The sequence below is a fragment of the Myxocyprinus asiaticus genome, chromosome 23 (genome assembly GCF_019703515.2).
Source record: "Myxocyprinus asiaticus isolate MX2 ecotype Aquarium Trade chromosome 23, UBuf_Myxa_2, whole genome shotgun sequence".
NCBI classification, from domain to species: domain Eukaryota; kingdom Metazoa; phylum Chordata; class Actinopteri; order Cypriniformes; family Catostomidae; genus Myxocyprinus; species Myxocyprinus asiaticus.
In genome coordinates, this window is record NC_059366.1 from 28,437,414 (window position 1) to 28,464,939 (window position 27,526).

The 27,526-nt window shown below is 37.7% G+C and overlaps 1 protein-coding gene across 4 annotated transcripts in view; it reads right to left on the reverse strand.

Moving 5' to 3' along the window:
- Nucleotides 1-27,526, reverse strand: part of LOC127413507 (stromal membrane-associated protein 1-like) — a 153,757-nt gene that overhangs the window by 25,004 nt on the left and 101,227 nt on the right. For all 4 annotated transcript variants that reach the window (XM_051650703.1, XM_051650702.1, XM_051650701.1 and 1 more), the window contains one exon: nt 9,869-9,947. In XM_051650703.1, coding sequence (XP_051506663.1) covers nt 9,869-9,947 — 79 coding nt within the window. The remainder of the gene's footprint in view (nt 1-9,868; nt 9,948-27,526) is intronic.

A 27,526-nucleotide genomic window follows, 5' to 3' on the forward strand; every position in this document is an offset into this window, starting at 1 on the left:
TCCAGCTTTTTTTATATTAGACCAGATATGGCTCATGGGTGGGTACAGACACCCAGTCACACAAAGACACATAAATTGCTTCCTTGCATATCGATTGGGGAATACAGTCATCAAAGTCCCACCACTCTTAACATGTCTCTGGAGTCATTGCAAACATGAGCAAAGTGTTACAAAGTGTTACTATTGAGTAAATTGCATTAGATAGATGCAGACTGCGACTAAAATGGTCGCAAATGTGAGCAAAAATAATTGATTACGACAATAATTTAAAATCTAGTCGCCATTGGCGACAGTCGGGTTGTGTGCGTTCATATGCGGTTTCGTCAGATATCTTGTGAGTTATTGAATACATCTTTAGAGAATGCACCAGTGTGTCTAGTATGGGTTCAAAATCCCATCAAAAGTATTGCGGTCACGGATCCTAAAATAATAAGCGTGAATCAAAATAATAAGCATGACTAAAAAATAATAAGCGCCGATAAAAAAATAATAAGCGCAAAAATAAATAAAAAGTGCAGATCAAAATAACAAGCGCAGATCAAAATAATTAGCGCAGATCAAAAAATAACAAGCATGAATCTAAAATATATCAACATTTACAATATGCTGCAAAAAGCAACAGAAAACAGAAAAAGCAAAGTTATCAGAATTGCAAACAAAATAATGTTTTCCTTGGTTATATTACTGTTTTTTGTGCTCTCTGACAATTTTGCTCATATTTTAATTTTTTTGTATGCTTAGGCTGTATTTTTCTTTGCTTTTGTTTCCAAGTTTTGCGCTTGGTTTTCCAAAACTTGAGTAGATTTTCATGTAAATCAGGGGGCGTTTTGCATCCCTGTTGGTCCACTAGTTCTTGATTGACAGCTCCTCCTCTAGCCAATCATTCGAAGAGGGGAGGTGACGTCATTCCAATGCAACTCCGACGGCTGCTGCTCAATTTTATATTAATTGTGGTTGACAGATACGTTGCTTGTGTCTGTTTTGAGTATTTTCTGCCAACTCTAGGAAACAATGTGTTGTCCGACTAGGCCATTAACATAGTCCGTTAACACATGTATCGAGTCAGATGAATTTAGTTAGGAGAGTTTTAGTTTAGGCATTATTTAAGACTTCCTTGTTTGTAGGTTATTGGCTGCATAGCTTAAAAAAAAAAAAAAAAAAGGCTGGGTTGGTGTGGACGTTTGATGCCTGTTTTTACTAGCTGTACCAATGTAGTTGCGAGTTCAGAACCCAACTTGATCCATTTTTTATACAAATATAAATTATGAAAGGAGTGTGAACATTTATGAGACAAAAGGGAACGCAAACTTATCTTCTCAACTCTATATACTGTTTATTAAACCTTCGATTAGCTGTCTTTTCTTTGGCTGTCTATCTTGCTTCTGAACAGCAATCTAAATCGAGCAATTCTGTGATCTGGTGACTAAAAACAGTTATTTGGCTCCTTAATGTTTCAGTTTAGGATCCAATGGCTCCCAAGTAATTATTTTAGTCTGGATCCCTGCAGTGTAACAAAAGTCACACTAGATTTTATTTTTAAAAGCTTTTTTTAAAGTTGCACTGCAGAAGATGTATTGGTTAAAATGAACAAAAGTCCATTACTGCGCGAGAATATTTGTCTGCGACATTGGTCCTTGCATGTTTACGTCATATCCGTGAGCACAGAGAAGAAGGCCCAGCTGCTGTGTCGCGTGTGTCTTGACTGAACAGCGAGTTGACAATCTCCGGGTGATGTTTGCAGGTGAAGCAGGTAACCTCAAACTATGAGATTCATCTGTAGGGCTGGGTATTGATACAGATTTCCCGATTCAATTCGATTCTGATTCACAAGCTCTCCGATTCAACATCGATTCATATGGGTTTATTTCTGTTATAATGTCCCTTTTGCTTACATATAAAATAAATTATCTCCCAGCTAATGCTGTTAATTATACAGGGAACCTTTTAACTAGGTACTTTAGGAAAATATTAATTTTACTAATTATATTTTATTAGTTTTTCATCATTTTGGTCAATTTATTTTTCTCAACATACAACTTTTACTCTCAACACACTGTGAAAGGATCCGCTGCTGACACTTCATGACTAAACTATATACTGGTGAGTGAAATGTAAACATTTACCAGCCAGTTGCCAAATATATTCACTTCAGTCACATGGTGTGAAATTTGGTTGCATATGCGAATGCTTTCCTATCACTGTAGTTTGTATGTTGCTTGCAATTTTAGGTTTCAACCACAGACGTCGCTAGAGAGTCCAAAGTTCTGCAGCTTTAAAGGTGCACCAAGTAAGTTTTTGCTAATTAAAAAAGTTTTACACAAAGACATGAACAGCATTTTTTAGAAATATGTTGATAAACTTACATAATATGAAGACTCAAGTCATATCAGAAACCCCATAAAAGCAGTTTAATTTTACATGGAGTGGGTCGCCCCATCATGGGCGCTGCCATGTTGACAACACATGACACCGTGTCATGCAATGGACATCAGTGGTACCAATGATGGTACGGTATTGATAAACAGGAGTGTGATCCACCAGACAGTCCAACCAGAATAAGTAAAATTGGAAAGATAAAATGTCCAAACGAGAGGTTCCTGCTGGAGTGATTCAGATTCGGCACGGATCACGGATAAGCAGCGCAACATCAAACACCAAGCGCAAGCACAATGCGGTGTTCAGCCGGTGTTCTGACAATCTGTGCTACCTGCTCAGGATGTGCTACCAGCAGTAAAAACAGTTAAATGTAAATTAGCACATGTCGGGAGGCACGGGAGAACCTGTCTGTATGTACTACAACAGCATGAAATGTGTTAAAAACCTAGGTAGCACATCTCGTCAGGCAGATAATACCAATCAGGATGTGCTACCAGCATAACTATCAGATAGTGTGAAATGGTGTGAGGCTGTGCTAATCCCTAATCCTACCCTAAACCTTATCCCCAACCCAAAAACGAATATGGCATTGGTAGTACATCCTGATAGGTAGCATATATTTTCAGGACACCGGCTGAGAGCTCACAAGTCACGGCTGTCCGGTCACAGTCCAATGCGCAACAACGCACGAAAATTCGTTTGGATTGGATAGAAGAATGTCCATTACAGGGATGTGTGTAATATGAGACCGATAAAAACACAGACTAAAAGTAACAAAACAGAAGATAAACAAACACATTTGGTGTGAAGCGACAGCACTCCAGGACGATGGGTTTCAGTATAGAGTCCAAAATTGCAAATACTTCTAGGACTGATGGGATGAGTAAGAGCCAGCTAAATCCTTGCTAAAATCTTACTTAGTGCACCTTTAAGTGTAATGTTTATAGTGGCCCCAAAAATTATTTGGATGCTAAAGCAACATTTATAATAAAGTTAGCTGAAGCACACATTTTACGCAAAATATTTCCGAAAAAGGAGTTCATGTTTTAATGTATAAAACAACAGATATACTATTCAAAATGAAGACAAAATATTTGGAACATGTCTATAGTTAATATGATCTAATGTGAAATACACTTGTGGATTACTCTGCTAGGGCACCTATATGAACTTGAGGGGAAATTAAACATCCACTAAAATTACACTGGGACCACTTGGTTAAAAATACTTGCAAAAACTACTAAAAGATACTTGTGTTACATATTGATATTTTGCTATCTATGCAGCAAAATGCAATTTTCTTTAGTGTGGCTTAACGTGTACAAACTATTTTTCTTTTTTTGAGCTGCTTTGAGGTCCTTGTTATAGGCCAGTGATGTAAAAGCTGTACCAACTCTGTACATATCAATTTAGACACATAGTGACTCACTGACTGGAGTGATGAACCAATTCCAGGCTAAACCTGCTTGTATGAGTTTTTGTCTCTGTAGAGAGAAATAAAGGAGTATTTTTCTGGCAGTAACCCACACCACTTGCTCAGCTTGCCTTTTCCTTTCCCGCTAACTATCGACTCCATCCAAAAGAGAAGGAAATCTAATCACACTCAACACACGCCTCCACCAACAGACACCAGCCTGACGCTCAGACGCATTCTCTCACTCCATTAAACTCAAAGACTCCATCAGAGCCCTGCTTGTGTTCACACTTTACTGTGTGCAGAGAGTAGGGAATAAGGTGCCAAGTTAATATGACTGATAAATCCATGAAAATAAATAGCGCTCAGAGTAATATTACTGTAGAGAAACGTAATGGGTGTGTGGGGGAGAGGAGAGATGCAAGAACTGATGAGCTGGGGGAGTGACTGAAAGGGAAGAGGAAATTAAAGAACCTAGTAAGCACACATACAGTATGTGGCTGAGATGTCTGTGAAAGATTCCATCACCTCGAAATCATTGTGGTCTATTGAAAGCGTCTTGTACACAATCTCTTAAAAAAGAGCAGATTCATATACTTTCTAAATCTTTAACACCATTTGCTTTAAAGAACATTCCAGGTTCAATACAAGTTAATGGCATAATGTTGATTACCAAATAAAATAATTTCGACTAGTCCCTCCTTTTCTTTAAAAAGAGAGCAAAACTCGAGATTACAGTGAGGCACTTACAATGGAAGTGAATGGGGCCAATTTTTGGAGGGTTTAAAAAGGCAAAAATGTGAAGCTTATATTTTTATAAATGCACTTGCATTAATTCATATCTTAATTCTTACACTTTTAGGGTTGTTTTAGGGTTTACTGCATTATGTCATCATGGTAATGAAATTGTAAAATTGGATATAACTTTAAACAGAAAAGGTTAGTAAGCATTTTTATCACATTAAAATCATGTTAACATGCATATTGTTTATGTCTTGTGGCTATAATTTTACAACAATCTGTTAACAAAGTTGACAGATTGGCCACATTCACTTCCATTGTAAGTGCCTCACTGTAACCCAGATTTGTGCTTTTTAAAGAAAAGGAGGAATGAGTCATTATCATTTTTTGTGGTAATCAACATTTTGCCACAAAGGATTTTGATTGAGCTTAACTTGTATTGAACCCAGAATAAATCTTTAATTGTCATTTTAACATCAGAACGAATGTTTTAATAACATTTTACAAATGAGAAACGTCTAAAAGTACATTGTCCAGATGAAAACAAACACATTGAAGGCCTATTTTTATTATATACGGGTCTTTTTTAAGCTTTAAAGCTAGGCACAATCAACTCCCATTGCAATAACAAGAAGGGCCGGGATATTTATGAATATTCTTTCTTTTGTGTTCATGTGGGTTTAGAACAACAGGACAGAGAATTCATTTTCATTTTTAGGTGAATTGTAACTTTAATACAGGCACTCAATTAACACTTATTAACACTAAAAACATTTCATACATTCGTGGTGACATTAAAATTAAAGTACATTTACTAGCAGAAGAATTCTGATTTTAGGTGTCTTTTTTTTTCTTTCTTTTTTTTTTTTTTACTTTTCAATGCCTAATTAACATGCTGTATAGAAAAAATGTCCTCTTGAATCAAATCACAACTGGTAACAGACAACACAAGTTACAACTAGGTGTAAATGGTGTAAACTGTCTCTACTGACCACTTGCGATTGGATCACATGAAACAGATGTTAATACCAGGTGTAAACAGAGTTGAATAGACATCTCAGCAATGCACATGTCATCAGGAAAGTAAAAGTTTTACACACTGTAAAAAGTGAAAATAGTCTTGGGAGTCTAAATAGTGTTGTATGCGGATATTTATATCTTCTCCCGATTCTTACCGTTTTTTCTCTGTTTCTCTCTCTCTCTCAATCATAACGGACAACTTGGTATCAGACTGAGATTGGAAGAGTGATAGATACCCAATGAGTGAGAGAGAGAGAGAGAAACACACGACGGAGAAGCAAAGGAAAGGAATGGACACTTTCATTTCCCAGAAACTAATACAACATCAGTTGTGTTTAGTCATCTCATGGGCTCAAGTTGCCAGTCTAATCAATACTACCAGGACTGAACTAGCAGTGTGCTTCCCCAACCTTCATCCAGACAGCAATAGCTGTAAGAATGTGAGGGCACTTACATCTACACACTAGAGCAGGGATATTCAACTCTGGTCCTGGAGGGTCACTGTCCTGCAGAGTTTAGCTCCAACCCTAATCAAACACACCTGATCAAACTAATCAAGATCTTCATGATTACTTTCAGGCAGGTGTGTTTAATTAGTGTTTGAACTAAACTCCGCAGGACTGTGACCATCCAGGACCGAAGTGAATTTTCCTGCACTCGAGAAAGCTCTGACGGAGCATTTGACGGATAGGAATGCATAAGCTCCATTATGAGGGTGTGGAAAGAGCCTGATCAGTATGATCAGCAGCCTGCCACAGGCGCTGCTGATACAGTTCTACTCAGCAGTCATTGAGTCTGTCCTCTGCACTTCTATAACTGTCTGGTTTGGTTCAGCTACCAAGTCAGACATCAGAAGACTTCACAGGACAGTTTGGACTGCTGAGAAGATTATTGGTGCTCCCCTACTCACCCTGCTAGAACTGTACACATCCAGAGTGACGAAAAGGGCTGATAAAATCACTGCTGACCTCAATAACCCAGCACACTTCCTTTTTGAACTGTTGCCCTCTGGCCGGCGCTACAGAGCACCAGAACAGCCAGGCACAGGAACAGTTTTTTCCCTCAGGCTATCCACCTCATGAACAGTTAAAACTGCCCCCAAATGCTTTCCTTTTTGTCAATACAACCATGTGCAATATTCAATCCATCTGTTCCTACTTATATCCATATTTCATTTATATTCTTTAACATATCCTACCTTTTCTTCAATACATTACATCATCTGCACATAACTGTATATATATATATATATATATATATATATAAAATATTCAAACAACATTATTGCTCTATTGTATATTTCTCTTTTTTCATCTGTTATATCTTATTTTTATGTCACTATATGCATATATTTTTAAATGTACACTGGTGGCCAAAAGTTTGGAATAATGTACAGATTTTGCTCTTATGGAAAGAAATTGTTACTTTTATTCACCAAAGTGGCATTCAACTGATCACAAGGCATAATCAGGACATTAATAACATGAAAAATTACTATTACAATTTGACTTTTTTTTTTTTTTTCAGAACTTCTTAAACTATTTCAAAAAGTTCTCAAAGAATCCTCCACATCCAGCAATGACAGCTTTGCAGATCCTTGGCAATCTAGCTGTCAGTTTGTCCAGATACTCAGGAGACATTTCACCCCACGCTTCCTGTAGCACTTGCCATAGATGTGGCTGTCTTGTCGGGCACTTCTCACGCACATTACAGTCTAGCTGATCCCACAAAATCTCAATGTGGTTAAGATCCATAACACTCTTTTCCAATTATCTGTTGTCCAATATCTGTGTTTCTTTGCCCACTCTAACCTTTTCTTTTTGTTTTTCTGTTTCAAAAGTGGCTTTTTCTTTGCAATTCTTCTCATAAGGCCTGCACCCCTGAGTCTTCTCTTTACTGTTGTACATGAAACTGGTGTTGAGCAGGTAGAATTCAATGAAGCTGTCAGCTAAGGATATGTGAGGTGTCTATTTCTCAAACTAGAGACTCTGATGTACTTATCCTCTTGTTTAGTTGTACATCTGGACTTCTACATCTCTTTCTGTCCTTGTTAGAGCAAGTTGTCCTTTGTCCTTGAAGTCTGTAGTGTACACCTTTGTATGAAATCTTCAGCTTTTTGGCAATTTCAAGCAATTTCAAGCCTTCATTCCTCAAAACAATGATGGACTGACGAGTTTCTAGAGAAAGCTGTTTCTTTTTTGCCAGTTTTGACCTAATATTGACCTTAAGATATGCCAGTCTATTGCATACTGTGGCAACTCAAAAACAAACACAAAGACAATGTTAAGCTTCATTTAACAAACCAAATAGCTTTCAACTGTGTTTGATATAATGGCAAGTGATTTTCTAGTACCAAATTAGCAATTTAGCATGATTACTCAAGGATAAGGTCTTGGAGTGATGGCTGCTGGATATGTGGCCTGTCTAGATTTGATCAAAAATTACTTTTTTCAAATAGTGATGGTGCTGTTTTTTACATCAGTAATGTCCTGACTATACTTTGTGATCAGTTGAATGCCACTTTGATTAAATTGAATTAAAACAGCTAAATCTGTACATTATTCCAAACTTTTGGACGCCAGTGTATATGTTTGTATATACGGTTGCATTTGTACTGGAAGCTTCTGTCTCCATGACAAATTCCTTGTATGTGTAAAGCTCATTCTGATTCTGATTCTGAGGAATACAGCAAATTGGATTTCTGAAAGTACAAGTGAACCTGCCTGTTTGAAATTCTTATTGATCAACAGATGCCTACAGTACGTCAAAGTGCACCAGTGACCAAAATCTTCAACTTTTGGTCACTTGACTGAGCGCAGGCACGTGCAGAGAGGGTCACTCTAGGGGCTCGAGTCCCTGCCCTTTTGCTAAGGTGCCCCTCAAATGCCACCCAAAATGAAAGCTTACACACCCAAATTACTTTTTTTTATTTTATTTTTTACGCATAATAATAGTATTTGGGGGTGTAAAATGCGTCAATATTATGCTGAAACATCGATGAATCGATTATGGAATTTAATGATAAATTAAAATGACTATAATAACAACCAGTGTGTTACAGATGCCGTCTCAGATTACATGCGAACTCTCGATGTGGGGTGCGTGACTGAGGAAACAAACACGCACTTTAAATTAAAGTTTAGTTCGGATTTCTGCCTCAATGTTCATAAATGCGCACATCTATATAGGCAAAATAAATAAATTGTTGTTCTTTTCTACCCCAATTGCAATCTATTATGCACATTGTGGAATATTTGGAGAATACACTTGGAAAGGTAGGCGATACTGTACTGTACCTTTACTCGTGATCATTATTTGTCCTTATGTAACATGCCATTAAGTTTTTAATTCTGTAGCCTGCTTGGCTTAAAGATCAAACTTATCTGCCTGTATAGATGACAGATTGTATTTATTTTTTTAATTATTGGTTCAGTAAATGTTCCCGTGAAAATATGCAAATCTATATCGCATAATCCACAGCCTTACCATTTGTTTGTGTTAGTTTGCATAAAGTCAGACATGATATTATACTTCATATTTTTCTTTTTTTTTTTTTTATTATGAATCAAACCTCCCTGTACTCCATAAATATAAAGAATGTACAGAAAATATTTTGAATCTTCTTACTGTTAAGCATTTTTTGCATTACACATTTGTTTCTTATCCACAATTAAGTTTTTGATTCAGAGAATATAATGTACACCAAGGTGGGGTTTTCTTTTTTAAATTAATTTTCCTGTGTAGTGCAAATTGTAACCATTAATATTTTTGTCTCTGCATTTTGCAAACATACCAACAAAAAAATCTCTCTCAGCTACTGCTGTAAATTATACAGGAGACCTTCAAACTTTGTACATTACAAACTTACTCATCTAAAAAAAAAAAACAATTACAACAGATCTGAATACTATGCAGATAAATTGCTATTTGTCTTACCAGATATATCAATCAATGCAACAAATACTCAAGTAAACTTTTAAGTAAAAAATTCATCTTGGGATTTTAAGAACTGATATCAGGATTTTACTAAGGAAGATTGCGATTAATTGGAACGTAATTTTTTTTTATCCAGCCCTACAATATCCCCATTGAAATCAATGACTTCACAGCATTTTCCGACATGTATGAGCTCAAACTCACACCCTTTAAAACATGTCTCTTTGGCATACATAAAGCCATAGTCTTGGAACCCTTTGTACAGCACTTGCAGAACCAGTATAAAATGTTACATCTCTCTCGTTTCCAGTTTATCTTTGATGTATCAGATTCCCCTTACGGCAATGGCTGGATGAGTAATCAATTATTCATTAGTCTTACCAAGGCCTAGCAGATCGATGGCGGGCTCCGCGCTCTTCTTAGGACTGGCTCTGGAATCTGTCAGGTTGTCCTCTCTCTTCTGGTAGACAAAAAGGAAAGAAAGAGGCGAGAGTTACCAAACAGCTTTTTTTGGCATCACAATTCTGCCGTACACTGGAACTGTCACAGCTGCGCCAACACAAACAGCACAAAAGGCAGCCAGCACTCTTACTATTTGTGGAAGAGTTGTTGTTTTTGATTTGAATGTCATTCCTCATAAAAAATAAAATAAAAAAAAGCCCTCAGATGCTTGTGTGTTTCATTTGAGACAAGGTTGCTTTTTTGCTAGTCAGGCACTTTGATGGCTGTGAGCATTCAGTGCTGCAAATTGTCAGAAATAATGGAATGCAGTGGCAAAACAGCTTTACTTTGTGCTCTGACTGACATCTGACTGCATCTCACAGGTGTTGACTGACCACTCAAAGGCACTCTTGAGGCCTCTGTGATTTGAGATGGGCAGAGAGGGCCATTTCGGCTGAGGAGCTGAACCTTTATCCGGCCTGAACTGTCGATCGATGGGCGCTGTGTTAAAGTCTGGATCAAAGCTAGACAGAGGCCCTTTAAAACCTCATTCAACACAAAAACACACTCACATATATACACAAACAATCACACACAACCAAACTCAAGAGGACAGCACTGTGATGTGTTTTTCTTAAGAGAAGATGGAAAGTAACAAGAGGGCAGAACACGACAACACAAACACAGCAAACACATACTGAGCCAAGATGCACGTTCGGATCTGAATAAAACCCTCTACTGTCTGATATCTGCCTTATTAGCACAATAAAAGAGAAAGATGAATATCAATTTGTCTAGATGTGTCATTTAACTTCATTGTTGTGCGATTGTTCATGCCAAAAAGACTGGAATCGAGCAAAAGAGGTGGTGCGATTGATAGACAGAACAAAACTGACGCAAGAGCTCTAATGAGCATCTGCTGGCTAGAGTTTGCGGTGAGGTGTCAAGCCAGGTGCATTATGGGTAGAGGATTAAATGTGAAAAAGAAATTTTGCTGCTTCTCTTCAGTAAGCTTGACCCGGGTCCATTCTACTGCACAAGCACGGAAAAAAAAACAAACATGCAGCCTAATGAAAAAATACGCTTTGCCAATTCTTAAGCCGTCAAATGCAGTTTCTGATAAGAAATTACATTGATTGCTTGTAATTTTACAAGCTCCTGAATTATGAAAGCTATCAGAAGGGCGTTTTATACATCACTGAGCCCTAAGCTCTTGAGAAAAGGTTGGAAATTGAATTCAAGCGAATTGAATCTAAATCTTTTTGTGCTAAAAAGCCTCTCCAGTCTTCCATGTCAGCTTTTGTGTACAAGGCCAATTCTGTGAGGAGTCTTTCACTTGTGACTTTTTTCTTTTCGTATGTAGGAGTGGAGAGACGTACGGGCAGAATTGTGAGCTACAGCTGCCCTTCACGATTCACATGCACGGCTTTCATTCACCTCTATGACTGAAATCCGTAATCTTAAAATGGCTGATTTCAGGGGCTTAGGTGCTTTTCTTTTTGTTGACTTTGACACACACGCACTTTGAAGAAGACTTTGAAGACGAAATCCATCAAGAGCGGATTTGTGCTTCAGATGATGGAAACATGACAGCCCGAGACAAACAAACAAAAACCACATTCACAAGACAAAGAAACTCAAATACACAGACATACACAAACAAACACACCCACACCACGTATTGCATGAATGATTTGTTCTCTGTGCTACGCTTTCATTCCTACATCTTAAATCTGTAAATCTGCCTTTTTCTTACTCCTCCACACCTTTTTACATCCATCTCATCCTCTCCATATTCTATCGCTCTTGGAAGCCGCTCGGTGAACGGGTGTGAAATTGCTTGAACTGCGGCGTTCTGTCTCAGGGGCCTCTCCAATCAAGGTCATTCCTAATTCATGAATACTTCCCTTTGATGGAAGAGTAATTCCATTTGGGTCACATTTCCTCACACTTGAAGCGGCCAAAATATGCAAACAGGATCAGACGGAGATGCTCATGTGCACTCAGGTGGTATGCACAGGGCCACTTGTACTTCCCTCATTCTAGACTGACGTAAAGCTTAACACACTTGGCTGGGCACTCATACCTCCATGCATTCCTGCTATGAATATCGGAGAGGGACAGATCAGTCGGCTACCTACTTTGTATTCATTAATGGACACTGATGTTCTTTTTCTAGATATTAAAAAGACCTAGAGATTTTAAAGACTGTGGATGGATGATTGATTGTGAAAAGGGCAGACATGTGAAAAGCTATTACACACACACAAAAAATAAAAAAAATAAAATAAAAAAATTGAACAAACAACCAAACACCAAATAGGTAAGGGACAGTACAAGAGGTGTTTCATAAAACAGTTTCGTGAAAAATCTGTACAAAAATGTACCATGGTAACTGCCAAAATACCACAGTTACTACAGTTATTCTACAATACAATAGTGATAACTTGGTATTAGCCATTACTGTCAACAAAAATAAATGACAAAAGGTTCTAAGCTTTTTTTTTTTTATATTTATTTTTTTTATCATTTTTATGACTTTACAGTAGCAACAGTAACTGTAGTATCTATTGTATTTTGGCAGAAACTGTGGTTGTACAGTATATGACAAAAAACACACCAAAACATACTGTAATAACAACAAAATAAATACATACACAACACAAGATAAAAACGTTTTTTTTTGTCTGTGAAATAAAAAAATAAAAAAAAATACATTAAGTGGTGAAATCTAGACAATAAACTATTACAGTAGAGGTAGTCTGATATATCGGTTTTACCGATTAATCGGTGCTGATAGTTGCTTTTTGAACTATAGGTTCGGCAACAATCTATGCCGATAGTTCAAAATAAGAGATGGATACATCACAATAAGTGTCCCCTGTGTGTTTTGGGCTTGTTTATACTTAAGTCTTGCATTATGCACCAAATGTAAAACATTTTCTGGTTATTATTGGGATTTTGCTTGAATTATAAACTGCATCTGGGATTTTATTCATTTTGGACTCTTTGTCGTAAAAACGAAAGAATAAGAAAACATTTTGACATTCTATAAATAGATTGAAAAAACTACTGCCTGCAAAAAGGTCCCGGGTTCAATACAAGTTAAGCTCAATCGACAGCATTTGTAGCATAATGTTGATTACCACAAAAATAAACTGACTCGTTCCTCCTTTTCTTTAAAAAAAGCAAATAATCTGGCACTTACAATGGAAGTGAACAGGGGCCAATTTTTTTTAACATTAAAATACTCACTGTATCAAAAGTATAGCCACAAGACAAACAATATCTGTGTTAACATGATTTTAGTGTGATAAAATCACTCACTAACCTTTTCTGTGTAAAGTTATAGCCAATTTTACAACTTTATTGCCATGACGATGTAATATCAACAAACCCTAAAACAACTGTAAAAATGACGATTTAAACAACTTTACAGCTTAAATAATACACATGTCTTAACAGAAGAATTAATGCAAGTCCATTTATAAAATTATAAGCTTTACATTTCTGTTTAAACCCTCCAAAAATTGGCCCCATTCACTTCCATTGTAAGTGCCTCACTGTCCTACGATATTGGCTTTTTTTTTTATATATATATATATATATAAAGAAAAGTGCGAGTAAAAATTCAGTTTTTTGGTAATCAACATTATGCCACAAATGCTGTCGATTGAGCTTAACTTGTACTGAACCCGGAACATTCCTTTAATCGGTTATCTGCCTTTCCCTAGTTTCGGCAAAATCCACAATCGATCGACCTCTATATTAAAGGACGAAGTAAAAAGAAATAATGATCAAACACAATTATGCAAAATAATGACAAACTGACACATTTTTGAATGTGGGGAGGAGATGAAATGTCTTGAGAAGGAACAGAAAGGAGGTGAATTTCTGCTCTACTTCTGCAGCACACAAATAATGACAGTGGATGCTTTCGGCTGTAAGTACAGAACGTTCATGAGCTTATGATTGGGCACATGCCACTTTCCGTTATATTGACTGTCATAAACACGCACACACAGCAGAGAGCTCCACAGACCTGAGAGCAGTAGCATCAATTATTAGTGAAATGATAGAGAGAAATAGAAAGGCAGGTGAGAAAACACAAGCAGAGAAGATCTGTATCCTAAGGGATCCTAATAATCACCAATCTACGTATTGGCTCGGTCACTCTACCATCTCCTCTTCACCAAAACTCTTGTGTGATGAGCGTACTGGCACACTATGGCTGCCGTCGCATCATCCAGGTGGATGCTGCACACTGGTTGTGGTTGAGGAGAACCCCCTGTTCACTATGTAAAGCGCTTTGAGTGTAGTGTCAGAAAAGCGTTATACAAACGTAACATTTATTTATTCACTCATTCATTCAATCATTTGACTGAAAGAAAAGAGAGGGGTCATAAGCTTTGACAGACCAGTTCCCACTTGCACAAACACTAACCAAAAAATAAGAGTGGTCCACTGATTTAATGCAAAGCTATTTATTATTGTTAAAATGTACTAATCAATTTGTAGGTAAAAGCTATAAGACCTTTACAATAACACTTTTCAGTAAGGTTTCATTTGTTAACATTAGTCAACATCAACTAACAATGCACATTACATTTACAGGATTTATTACTCTTGGTTAATGTTAATTTCAACATATACGAATACATTTTCAAATTCAAAAGTTGTATTTGTTAACATTAGTTAATGCACTATTAACTAACAATAAACATGTATTAACGACCATTAACAAAGATTAATAAATGCTGTAAAAATGTTCATTGTTTGTTCATGTTACCAAATGCATTAACTAATTTTAACGAATGGAACCTTATTGTGAAGTGTTACCGACCTTTTCAAACACCAAAAAAGAAAAAGTGTAAAATATTTGCAAACAAAATTTTCCTCATTCTCAAAAACAAGTTCAGATTCCTGAATGAACTGTTCAGAATTTAAAGGGATAGTTCACCCAAAAATTTACATTTTCTCATCATTTACTCACCCTCATGCCATCCCGGATGTGTACGATTTCTTTCTTCAGCAGAACACAAAGACTTTTAGAAAAATATCTTGGCTCTGTAGGTCCATACGCTGCAAGTTAATGGTGATCAGACATTTTTAGCTCCAAAAATCACATAAATGAATCATATAAGTAATCCATAAGACTCAAGTGGTTAAATCCATATCTTCAGAAGTGATATAATAGGTGTGGGTGAGAAACAGAACAACATTTAAGTCCTTTTTTTCTCTAAATCTCCACTATATGTTTCCTTTATGTGATTTTTGGAGCTACAAAGGTCTGATAACCATTCACTTACATTGTAAGGACCTACAGAGCTGAGACATTCCTCTAAAAATCTTTGTTTGTGTTCTGCAGAAGAAAGAAAGTCGTACACACTTGGGATGGCATGAGGGTGAGTAAATAATGAGAGAATTTTCATTTATGGATGAACTATCCCTTTAAGGGCAAAAAACAAAAACTTCTGAATACCAAAAAAAAAAACAAAAAACAAAAAAAAAAACAGATCATGTTACGATAGTTAAGGGGCGAAAAAGTGTATAGATATGCATTGTTCTGTTTTAAAACACTTTCAAAAAAATGTTTGGGGCAATTTAAGCTTATGCTTGTTGCCAGAAACTAAAAAGTGGATGTAATAAATGAAACCTCTGTTATAATGAACATCATAATCCATCAACAATCCACCAATTCATTGAGTTTCCAGTAATTAAAGTAGCACAAAACCCAGCCAGTGGTTAATGGAAGCGTGGAAACATCTGCCAACGGATGCTCAGAATGGAGAAATGGAGGCCTGTGCCGTGGGGAGAGAAAACAAGACTCGTATCATTTAATATGCTTATCATTAATTATAGTTCATCATTGTGCTTATCAGAAATCTAAAACTGGGGGCGGCCTGAGGAGTCTTCAGCTCGTAATCAGCACAGCCACTTACATCACTAATTACTTTATTTCAATTCCACTTTTAATCAGCTCTTAATACATGTGCTTCCTTACACAGAGTCCAAGCTTCCTGTGGCACAAGGGCAGCATTGCAGCTCATGGCTGCTGTGGCTCAAAAACTCTGAGATACAGAAAGAATAACAAACTTGGTGTTGCAAGCCCACGCAATGTATAGTGTACATATTGGTATGTAAGGCAAAGAAAGAAAAACAGAATACAAAACTTGAAGTTTCCTTGTAAACCTTGGTGCAAACATTTAGCAATTACAGTAGAAACAAGCTATTTACAGTACAACACAGTAGCACAATGTCACAGACAATAAATAGACAAAATGGAAATTTCATGCAGACTTTATATACACCAACAATATAAATATTTATGTATATACAGTATAAGTAAAACAGCTAGTGCAACATCCTGTACCAATGGCAAAAAATAAAATTTCCAACTTCCATTGTAAGTATATCATTGTAACCTTGATTTTTGCTTTTTTTAAAGAAAAGAATGGACGAGTCTAAATATTTTATTTATTTTTTGGTGTGTATTAATCAACATTTTGCCACAAATGCTTTCGATTGAGCTTAATTTGTATTGAACCTGGAATATTCTTTTAAAATATTTCTGTTTGTGCGAGTTTTCAAATGTTTCATAGTAAATATGGCCACTGTAAGCTTTTTTATGTATGTGGTGGGTTAAGGGTGTGTTTCAGCCATAAGCCTTTATTAGCATTAGATGGGATGGACAGGCATGAAAATTCATCAGATCAACAATAGATGTTTGGCGAGGGAGAGAGGCACTGTTGGTGTGTGAGCTCACTTCTGTGAATGACGGACTGCAGGGGTTCTGGCCCATCACAAACTGTCAACGCACAACAGGTCAAATAGACTCTGGTACGCTGATACTTCCATGCCTGCCTGCCTGCATACATACACAAACATAGATATACACACACACAGAGTGTTCCTCCCTAGACACTCGGCGTTTGTGAGAGCACTGGAAACAAACGTTGAGGGATCAAAATCCTCAGCCGCCAGGCAGAAACGGTTGTTTTTTCTTTTTTTTTTTAATGGTGGCTGCACTTAATTTGTCTGACAGTCAGCTAAAGCATGGCAGAAAGTATGGGGGGAAAATAGACCGGAAGAAAGGATATGAAAGGTGGAAAATACTGGTCCATAAACACACACAAACATTCCGTGCTATGACAGAAGATCTTCCCTGTCTTATGTAGGAGTTTTGGGCCGGGAGACGGATCCGTCACTTGCCCTGTAGGGCCAGTGCTGCGTTGTTGCTAAATGTTACATTTGCTGATATTGTTTTTTTTTTTTATGACTTGCAAATAGGGCTGAAAGTATTAGTCAAGGTTATCGGCAGCGTCGACGAATATTTTATTTTTTGTCAAATAGTCGTTTGATCTTATTTAACGTAACATGAGATCATATTAAACTCTAATGATGGTGCAGGAGAGGAGCACTGCAGCTTAATTCTGAATGAGGAGAGGAAGAAGACACAGAGTTGCATGAAGTGACCCAATCTAAGGGGGAGAGATTGAACTCCACCCGGCTGATGCACACTCTGGTGCGGGGACGCTCATCTCTCACATGCGCTTGCTGCAGTTTGATTATAATGTGATTGCTCGTGACATAGTGAATCGTAATACATGTGTTGCGATGTGTATCTAATCGTGAAGAAAATCAATGATAAGCAGCTATATTAAGAAGAGAGAGTTTGTTTTTTGTGAGTTAAAGATGGATCGAAATCAAGTGAACAAAAAGGTATAGAGAGGGTAGTCTTCACCCATTATCACTGCAACAAATTACGTTTTTGATTGGTTGATGTTTTGGCTTGTTTTTCAACAAAAATATCTAAAACTCCTTTAAAACAACATACATTTACTTTAGCAGCTATACTGCAGAAGAAAAATTGTTATCTGAGAATGTTGAATATAATATTAAATATTTAAATATTTTAAAATATCTAAAAATCCTTAAAACAAGATACATTTACATGAGAAGCAACATATTAGATATTTATACTTGCTTTTAGAGAATATATCTTCTATTTTGTCTTTACCGCACTCGCTGAAGTATGAGCAAGTGAACAAAAACACTTATATACAAAATACACTTACTGTATATTCAAAATACATTCTCTGAAAGGAAGTCTATTTATAAATATATGTTATGCTGCGTCTCAAGTAAATGTATCTAGTTTGAAGAATTTTTAGATATTTTTAAAAGATGATTTTGTCCTTTTTATTATTAGTATGTATGTTAAATTCAACCTTTTAAGTCGAGGCACAAGCTGAATAGTCGGTTAAGAGCTGATGATTAATCGTTGCAATAATTGCATGAATAGTCGAATAATCATTCTAATAATCGTTAGATTAATCAATTATCAAAATAATCATTAGTTGCTGCCCTACTTGCAAAACAAAAAAATAATATTATTTCTGTGATGTATTAAAAATTGTTGCAAATTCTGTTGATTTAAATTTAGCACCATGTTATCATTATTTAACTGGAAAAGAATTACATTGTCGAAATTGTAAGAATAATTTGTGATTGTCTTCCGACGATTCAGTAAGAATGGGTTGAAAATTACAAATCAATCTGTAATATTTTGCATTGTGTGCCATCGTTTTTCCAGCAAATGTAGTTTTTGTAAAGGAAACTTTATATTTAATGACAAATAATTATTATTCCTTGCCTATATCCATACAAAAATGTAGAGCAAAAATTCAAAATAAATTCAAAAAAATAAATAAATGTTGTGGTGGGCCCAGTTAAACTGCTGGCCAGGCAAGAAAAAAATCAAAACTACTCGGGACAAATCATTTCATCAATGCATTACAATTTTTTCTCAGAAGATTCTGAATCAATTCAGAAAAAAATCATAATAGGAATTTTAAACTCCTTAAATAATTTAATTGAAAAAGCATACAAAGGACACAACTTTACAAAAACAGGCAAGTACCATGCAGTGAGCAACATTGCAAAACGCATAAATACCTCAAAAAGATGCAAGTAACACTGCAAACAAACATGCACTGGTGCCTTCAGATAAGTTGAGCATCCAGCCAAGGACAAAAAGGCTGAATAAACGTTCTTTTACAACATCTTATAGAAAACAACCATCCAATATTCTGTCATAAACTATAGGCTATTTATATGTATAGCACTAAATCACAAATGTGGATAATTGCACAAAAACTGGAAATGGAATCGGATTGTGATTGTTGTCATCAAAATCAAATCAAATGGGGCCTAAAGATTTCCACCCCAACTGTACTATTAAGAAGAGAGAAATTGCAGTTGTGTCATCACCGCCTTCCTGCTGTGTGATCTCATTCTCTAAAGGTTGCCTGCACCCTCATCTTTCCAGAAAACCCCAGTGAAGTCCAACCCTCACGTCCTCTCTCTCTCTCTCTTCACCTCCCTCTCTAATCCTTGACATCACTCTGCCCGGCTGCCCTGTACATCAGCTAATGTGAATTCTGAGTCGATGGGTTGAGATGTTGAGGTTAATGATGATGCCCTCACTGCAGTATATATGGAGCTGATTGAGGGCTGTCTGGACCCCTGAGCCACTTCACTCGTACCTCAAGCCTCGAGTCAATATGGTGGTTAGGCCTCAATCTCAGCACAAACACACACACACACACTTCAGAGGGTGGGAGTTACAGTCTCTCCACACCAGGCTGCTAACCACACAGTAATTTTCATGCCTACTGGATCCTTACGCTTTCCAAATTGTTTTCGCAAAGGTCAAATGCAATGTTCAGCAGGGTCTGATGATGTTAATGGGATGGGGGAGGGAGGGGAGAAAAACTCTTCGGCCACAGATGAGGGGAGAATGCTACAGATGTGCTGCTCTGATACAGTTTTTCTTTCCCCCTTTCTTGCCATACTCTTAAACAATGCCATATATCATCAAACCATCCATAACTTTCAGCAAGTTCATAACAATAAAAGAAATATAAATGCCCGGGCAGACAATTCACAATCTCGTACACAATGTGGATCTACAACCACGTCACGCACAGCTGAACAGAGAAGTCTTAAAATTCGTATCAAATATTGAGGTATCAAAATAAATGAGGAGAATTGTATAAACTGAGTTTAGAAGCATCCACATTTTTAAAGGTAAGGTTTATAATTTCTGCACCACTAGAAGAACAAAACTGAATCTGCAGGACAAACAGGTAGCGCTGGCCCAAACGCACACCACTGGTTAAGCCAGAAGCTGACATGTCGGACTGCTTGTTGGACCCAAGGGGTAAAGGTTTCTCCACTGATACGGAGTAAAAGTAGCAGTATATTGTATTTTTTGTAAGCAACATTTAAAGGAAGTTTTTCCTACAATTAAAATGTTACTTAAGCATTTTAATATTTAATTTAAATATATTACAATTTTATAGTAGGTGTTTATCCATTATCAATTTTTTATTGAAAATCGACTTTTTTGGATATTTTAAATTAATATTTTCCCTTGTCTGCCGTCTTTCACGTCACAGCTCAGAATAGTTGCTAGTGAAGGGCATGGGACTGTGCGCATTCTTGTGGTGCCATCAGCCAATCAGTGTAGTCAGGAAATTCTTGTGTGTGATTAGTCGCATATTTCTCTCACACTTGAGATGAACGGGAATGCTAAAACATACTGTAGCTCTCTCATTATAGACCTCATTGTCAGCTTGAGTTCATGGCTGGACTTGAGTCGCAGTCCTCCGACTCAAAGTCCAATGCTCTATCAGATGAGCTAACACACAAGCTGTTCAAACTGGAATAAGTGTATATATGTAGGTGGGTCTACAAGCATTAAAATGTATCGTTTTTCAAAAGATATGTTAGAGTAAATGTGTGTCGATATCATAAAATGGCATGTTCTGAGTAACAGAAAGAAAAAGAAGTATTTATAAAGTCATAATCAGCCATTAAAGTCATGATTTGAGTGAAAGTGAATAAAACACACAGTTGTTGTAACACCACTAGTATTCATTTCACCTGGAAACTGCAGGGAATTGTACCTGGAGACAAAGTTTTGCAAAAATTTATATAGAATCAAATTTTCACTATGAGACCAGGTTGTACATTTTACACAGTTCTCCTTTAATTAATGCAATAAATACTTCAAACATTAAATATTCCCCTCACAAATTTTTCATTAAGCTATAGGTCAGGAGGGGAAGAGATTTCAACAAGCACAGCCAGCGTTATGGGAGGTGACCCCATAGGGTCTGCTGTGACGCAGTTAGCAGGCCACAGACCCAGAGATCCATTCAAAACACATTAAAGGACTGTCAGACTTGGTAAAAGACTGCTTATTAAAAGAAAGAAATTATGGGAGATTTGATGTAGTGAAGGTAGTTGAAGGGGGTGAGAGATATAGCAATACAATTACAAGGAAAAAAGCCACTCTTTGAAGTTCCTCGTTGGCTTTCAGGAGAAGAATAAAATCTACTTTCAGATGCAATTTTTGACACATTTCCTTTTTTTTTTTCAGAGCCAAAGGAGTTGCCACTGACTGCATCTCCAGAACTCATTTGCTCTTTCCACATCAAAGCAACCAGCTATTTGTTCATGAAGCATTGTTAATAGATTCTAATGCAAGTTTTGTTTTGTTCTTAATAAAAATACAACTGCTCTCACTTTGCATAAAGTAATTGGATTTGCAGTTTTCACAGGAGTCAGTCGCTGCCACCCAGGAGGGGGCCTTTTCAAAAACAGCACCGTGCACTTGTGTGGGTGTGTGTTAAGATGCAGAATTGTGTAACATCCTAGTCAGGTTTCTGCAATCTTATCTTTCTCTCACCTCCATACACAAACATTTAGGCACAAAGGCTACACCCGCCTTCGCCCATCAACCGCCTGTCTGCCAGCATTAATCTTTTAATTAAGACTTTTCATAAATGCTTATCTATATCATGAAGGCTTCCACAGGGCTAGAGAAATTTTAGCTCTCATTTCCTCAGTCATACGACCAAAATTGCCACAGATCTAATTATGATTCCTATGTAGCGCCATCTTGAGCTGCAAGGCCTTCGTTACCCCCAAAGCCTTGCTAATATTCAGCCTTCAGCAGAAGGTTTAGAAACAAGAATTCAAACCTGCCAGGACAAAATGTTCTTTATGACGCCTTTGTGCTTTAGTTCTACATCTATCACAATTTAATGAATACACTAATATTTTAAGTGGACACTATATGTCATAGTGTGAGCACTTGCATGTGTAAAGATGCAAATTTATGTGTGCACATTAATGTTGTGCTGTTTTGTCATAAATGAAAACTACAAAACTAAATGAAAATTTTAAAAATTTGGAAAAACGTAAAATTTGCTTGACTCAAAAACAAGCAAACTAAAAACAAAAGACCATGAATTAAAGCAGACGAGTCAAATATTTTTAGATCATCCTTCCATCCATCCATCCATCAAACAAATGCATCATACAAAAACTAGTAAGTTGTAGTAAGTATTGTAGTAAGTGTGCTCTCCTGAGTCTGATCAGGAAAAAGTCTCAGCTAATTCTCCAGTCTCCCGCTGCTCCAAATCCAGCCAATATTGATCAGGCTCCCTGCGGCACTGCTATCGATCGGCTGTTTGCAGGTGTGTGATTGCGTCTGGTTTTAAACTAAACTAGATCCCTGCAGGGTGAGAGAATGGACGGTGGGGGAGTTATATGTCAAGTTAAGGTGAGGAGTGTTGTTTGTCAGAGGACGCTGCTCATTTAGGGTGCCTTTCACTCTCTCTCTGCAGCTCTCGATCGCCCATCGACCTGACGCATTAGAGCAGCCAGCGGTGGGGGCTGGAGGCAGATGTGATGTTGAAAGGAGAGATGAGAGATGAAGGCGTTAGGGAGGAATGAAGAGCCTTTGTAACAATACATTAGAGGCTGTAGTGAGCAGCTAATGGCCACCATTGGCTAATGGGGACCACTAACTGCAATGTTCAGTTTCCTTAACAGGAGTGTGTAAATATGCAAATACACACCAGTTGAGTTAAGATGAGCAATGTGCAAATTTAATTTCATGCACAGACACATAAGCAATATATACACTATATTGCCAAAAGTATTCGCTCACCCATCCAAATAATTGAATTCAAGTGTTCCAATCGCTTCCATGGCCACAGGTGTATAAAATGAAGCACCTAGGCATGCTGACTGCTTCTACAAACATTTGTGAAAGAATGGGCCACTCTCAGGAGCTCAGTGAATTCCAGCGTGGTACTGTGATAGGATGCCACCTGTGCAACAAGTCCAGTCATGAAATTTCCTTGCTAATAAATATTCCACAGTCAACTGTCAGTGGTATTATAACAAAGTGGAAGCGATTGGGAATGACAGCAACTCAGCCACGAAGTGGTAGGCCACGTAAAATGACAGAGCGGGGTCAGCGGATGCTGAGGCGCATAGTGCGCAGAGGTCGCCAACTTTCTGCAGAGTCAATCGCTACAGACCTCCAAAGTTCATGTGGCCTTCAGATTAGCTCAAGAACAGTGCGTAGAGAGCTTCATGGAATGGGTTTCCATGGCCGAGCAGCTGCATCCAAGCCATACATCACCAAGTGCAATGCAAAGCGTCGGATGCAGTGGTGTAAAGCACGCCGCCACTGGACTCCAGAGCAGTGGAGACGCGTTCTCTGGAGTGACGAATCACGCTTCTCCATCTGGCAATCTGATGGACGAGTCTGGGTTTCGCGGTTGCCAGGAGAACGGTACTTGTCTGACTGCACTGTGCCAACTATGAAGTTTGGTGGAGGGGGGATTATGGTGTGGGGTTGTTTTTCAGGAGCTGGGCTTGGCCCCTTAGTTCCAGTGAAAGGAACTCTGAATGCTTCAGTATACCAAGAGATTTTTGGACAATTCCATGCTCCCAACTTTGTGGGAACAGTTTGGGGATGGCCCCTTCCTGTTCCAACATGACTGCACACCAGTGCACAAAGCAAGGTCCATAAAGACATGGATGAGCGAGTTTGGTGTGGAAGAACTTGACTGGCCTGCACAGAGTCCTGACCTCAACCCGATAGAGCACCTTTGGGATGAATTAGAGCGAAGACTGCGAGCCAGGCCTTCTCCTCCAACATCAGTGTCTGACCTCACAAATGCGCTTCTGGAAGAATGGTCAAAAATTCCCATAAACACACTCCTAAACCTTGTGGAAAGCCTTCCCAGAAGAGTTGAAGCTGTTATAGCTGCAAAGGGTGGGCCGATGTCATATTAAACCCTATGGATTAAGAATGGGATGTCACTCAAGTTCATATGCGTTTAAAGGCAGATGAGCGAATACTTTTGGCAATATAGTGTATATAATTAAAATATGCATTTTCCTACAAAAATTACCTACTGTATATAGTAGTAGTGTTACTGAAAGTATCGTTATGACACTAAAACTGTGGTAACTTGGTATTAGCACAAGAGGTCTGCACAGGCATAAAGATCATGTGGCCTGACCTATCCATTTTCAAGACCTTACCTGATCCTAGAGAAGGAAAACTCTTTTTATTCCCTCTCCAAGTGAGTACACCCAGGTGAAGGGACTCCCATAGACTTTGAATAAAATTTCATCCTACACACACTTTGCAGAGTAGTATGCTATTCCGAATTTAGCCCAAGTTTGACATGAAAAACTGATCTAGGCCAAGCTCAAAACCGCAACATCCTGTCTACACGGGACACAAGTGGCACTTCGCATCAAAAGCAAACTAGAATAACTCTGAGTATAAATAACAATTAGAAAAATTATTTTACAATTAGAATTATTCTAATGTTATACATTAGAATAAATAACAACGTCTATGCTGTAAGTGACCGTTGCGCCGACAGTAAATAGATGGACTGTTCTACTGCTGACGCACTGCAAAGCTACTACAGCCAATGTATTATTCTGTAAGTCTGAAATAAAATGGTTGAACTTACCAAATATCATACATTGGAACCTTTTTGCCATGAATTTTGCTTGTTACATTGTTTTGTTTCTGGTCGCTGGTGTACTAATTTAAATAATCTTTTGTTTATAACCACATTTATACACAGTTTTAGCAACTATTCATGGTTATACCAGTGGGTTTCCATTGAAAAATAGTATACAGGTTATTCACCCATTTAACTGTTGCTGGTCTACTCAAGCTCACAGCTGATTGGTCTGTGCTATCTGTATGTCATTTAGCATGTTCACTTTGACTCGTCTGGTGTAGACAGCCTCAATCCGTTATGGTTTTACAGTAAATACTACAACTGTAGTAACTTTGGTAATTTGGTAGAAACCATGGTACATTTTTGTAAGGGTTAGAAAAAAAGTAGCCTACATGGACTAAAACCATTCATTATAATCAAGGAAATTAAGAAAGAGCCTTCTTAGACTCATATCATCTATGATGATTGTCTAAGAGTGTTGTGTGTTTTCACGTCTTCCACTGATTTATGCTCCAGCAATACACAGAGCACGGCATGCTGACAAGCTCTGATCTATGCTTTTACTGGCTCGCACATAGTTTGTAGACTAACACTGTACACTCCTCTCCAAGTCACACACTTTGTGCAGCCTCAGGGGAATACACACTCACCCACCCACAGTAATGGAAGTTATTCATTCACACTGCAAGCTAACCCAACAATCTCACACTCAAGTCCCAGAAAATAGGGCCAAATCATTAGTTTTCTACATCACTGGAACCACAGAGCACAGAGCCTTGGGAAATGCCCTGCCATGGTAAATTAGCAGACACATATGCATCAAACAGAGGAATAATTCACTCTCTGTTTTACACTCACAGCTTAACATACACTGGCGACCAAAAGTTTGGAATAATGTACAGATTTTGCTCTTATGGAAAGAAATTGGTACTTTTAGAATCAGAATCAGCTTTATTGCCAAGTATGCTTACACATACAAGGAATTTGTCTTGGTAACATGAGCTTCCAGTGTACAACAATACAAAAACAATACAAAACAGCAGCAAGACATAGATAATAATAAAAAAAAAAAAAAATTGTAATACACATACGTACATAAACACACAGACACACACATACATACACATACGTAGTGCAATCTAATACAAATCTTTTATCTGTTTATTCACCAAAGTGGCATTCAACTGATCACAATGTATGGTCAGGACATTAATAATGTGAAAAATTACTATTACAATTTGAAAAAAAAAAAAAAAAAAACCAAAACAATTCAGAACCTCTTAAACTACTTCAAAGAGTTCTCATCAAAAAATCCTCCATGTGCAGCAATGACAGCTTTGCAGATCCTTGGCATTCTAGCTGATAGTTTGTCCAGCTTCCTGTAGCACTTGCCATAGATGTGGCTGTCTTGTCGGGCACTTCTCATGCACCTCACAGTCTAGCTGATCCCACAAAAGCTCAATGGGGTTAAGATCCATAGCACTCTTTTCCAATTATCTGTTGTCCAATGTCTGTTTCTTTGCCCACTCTAACCTTTTCTTTTTGTTTTTCTGTATCAAAAGTGACTTTTTCTTTGCAATTCTTCCAATAAGACCTGTACCCCTGAGTCTTCTCTTTACTGTTGTACATGAAATTGGGGTTGTGTGGGTAGAATTCAATGAAGCTGTCAGCTGAGGACATGTGAGGTGTCTATTTCTCAAACTAGAGACTCTGATGTACTTATCCTCTTGTTTATAATTTATAATTATAATTATATTTATCACACATTATACGTTTTGCACATATACAGTGAAATTCTTTTTTTTCACATATCCTAGCTAAGCTGGGGTCAGAGTGCCATGATACGGCACCCCTGGAGCAGTTAGGGTCAAGGGCCTTGCTCAAGGGCCCAACAGTGGCATCTTGGCGGTGCTGGGGCTTGAACCCCCAACCTTCTGATCAGTAACCCAGAGCCTTAACCGCTGAGCCGCCACTGCCCTGTTTAGTTGTACATCGGGCCTTCCACATCTCTTTCTGTCCTTGTTAGAGCAAGTTGTCCTTTGTCTTTGAAGACTGTAGTGTACACCTTTGTATGAAATCTTCAGATTGTCTGGCAATTTCAAGCATTGCATAGCCTTCATTCCTCAAAACAATGATTGACTGACAAGTTTCTAGAGAAAGCGGTTTCTTTTTTTGCCATGTTTGACCTAATATTGACCTAAGACATGAAGACATGCCAGTCTGTTGCATACTGTGGCAACTCAAAAACAAACACAAAGACAATTTTAAGCTTCATTTAACGAACCAAATAGCTTTCAACTGTGTTTGATATAATGTCAAGTGATTTTATAGTACCAAATTAGCAATTTAGCATGATTACTCAAGGATAAGGTGTTGGAGTGATGGCTGCTGGAAATGGGGCTCTAGATTTGATCAAAAATGACTTTTTTCAAATAGTGATGGTGCTGTTTTTTACATCAGCAATGTCCTAACTATACTTTGTGATAAGTTGAATGCCACTTTGATGAATTAAAGTACCAATTTCCTTCCAAAACAGCAAAATCTGTACATTATTCCAAACTTTTGGCCACCAGTGTATGTCAGATATGTCCTAGTGGTTCCTCTGTGTTAAAGGGTTTCCAGTAACCGCAAGCAATGCCTGTTGTGGGCACTGTCTGGAAACCACAAAGCCTCAGAAATCATTCAAGAGGATTAAAAAGTTTCTCACTGCACTGTTGTGACACTGGGCATGTATGTGAGG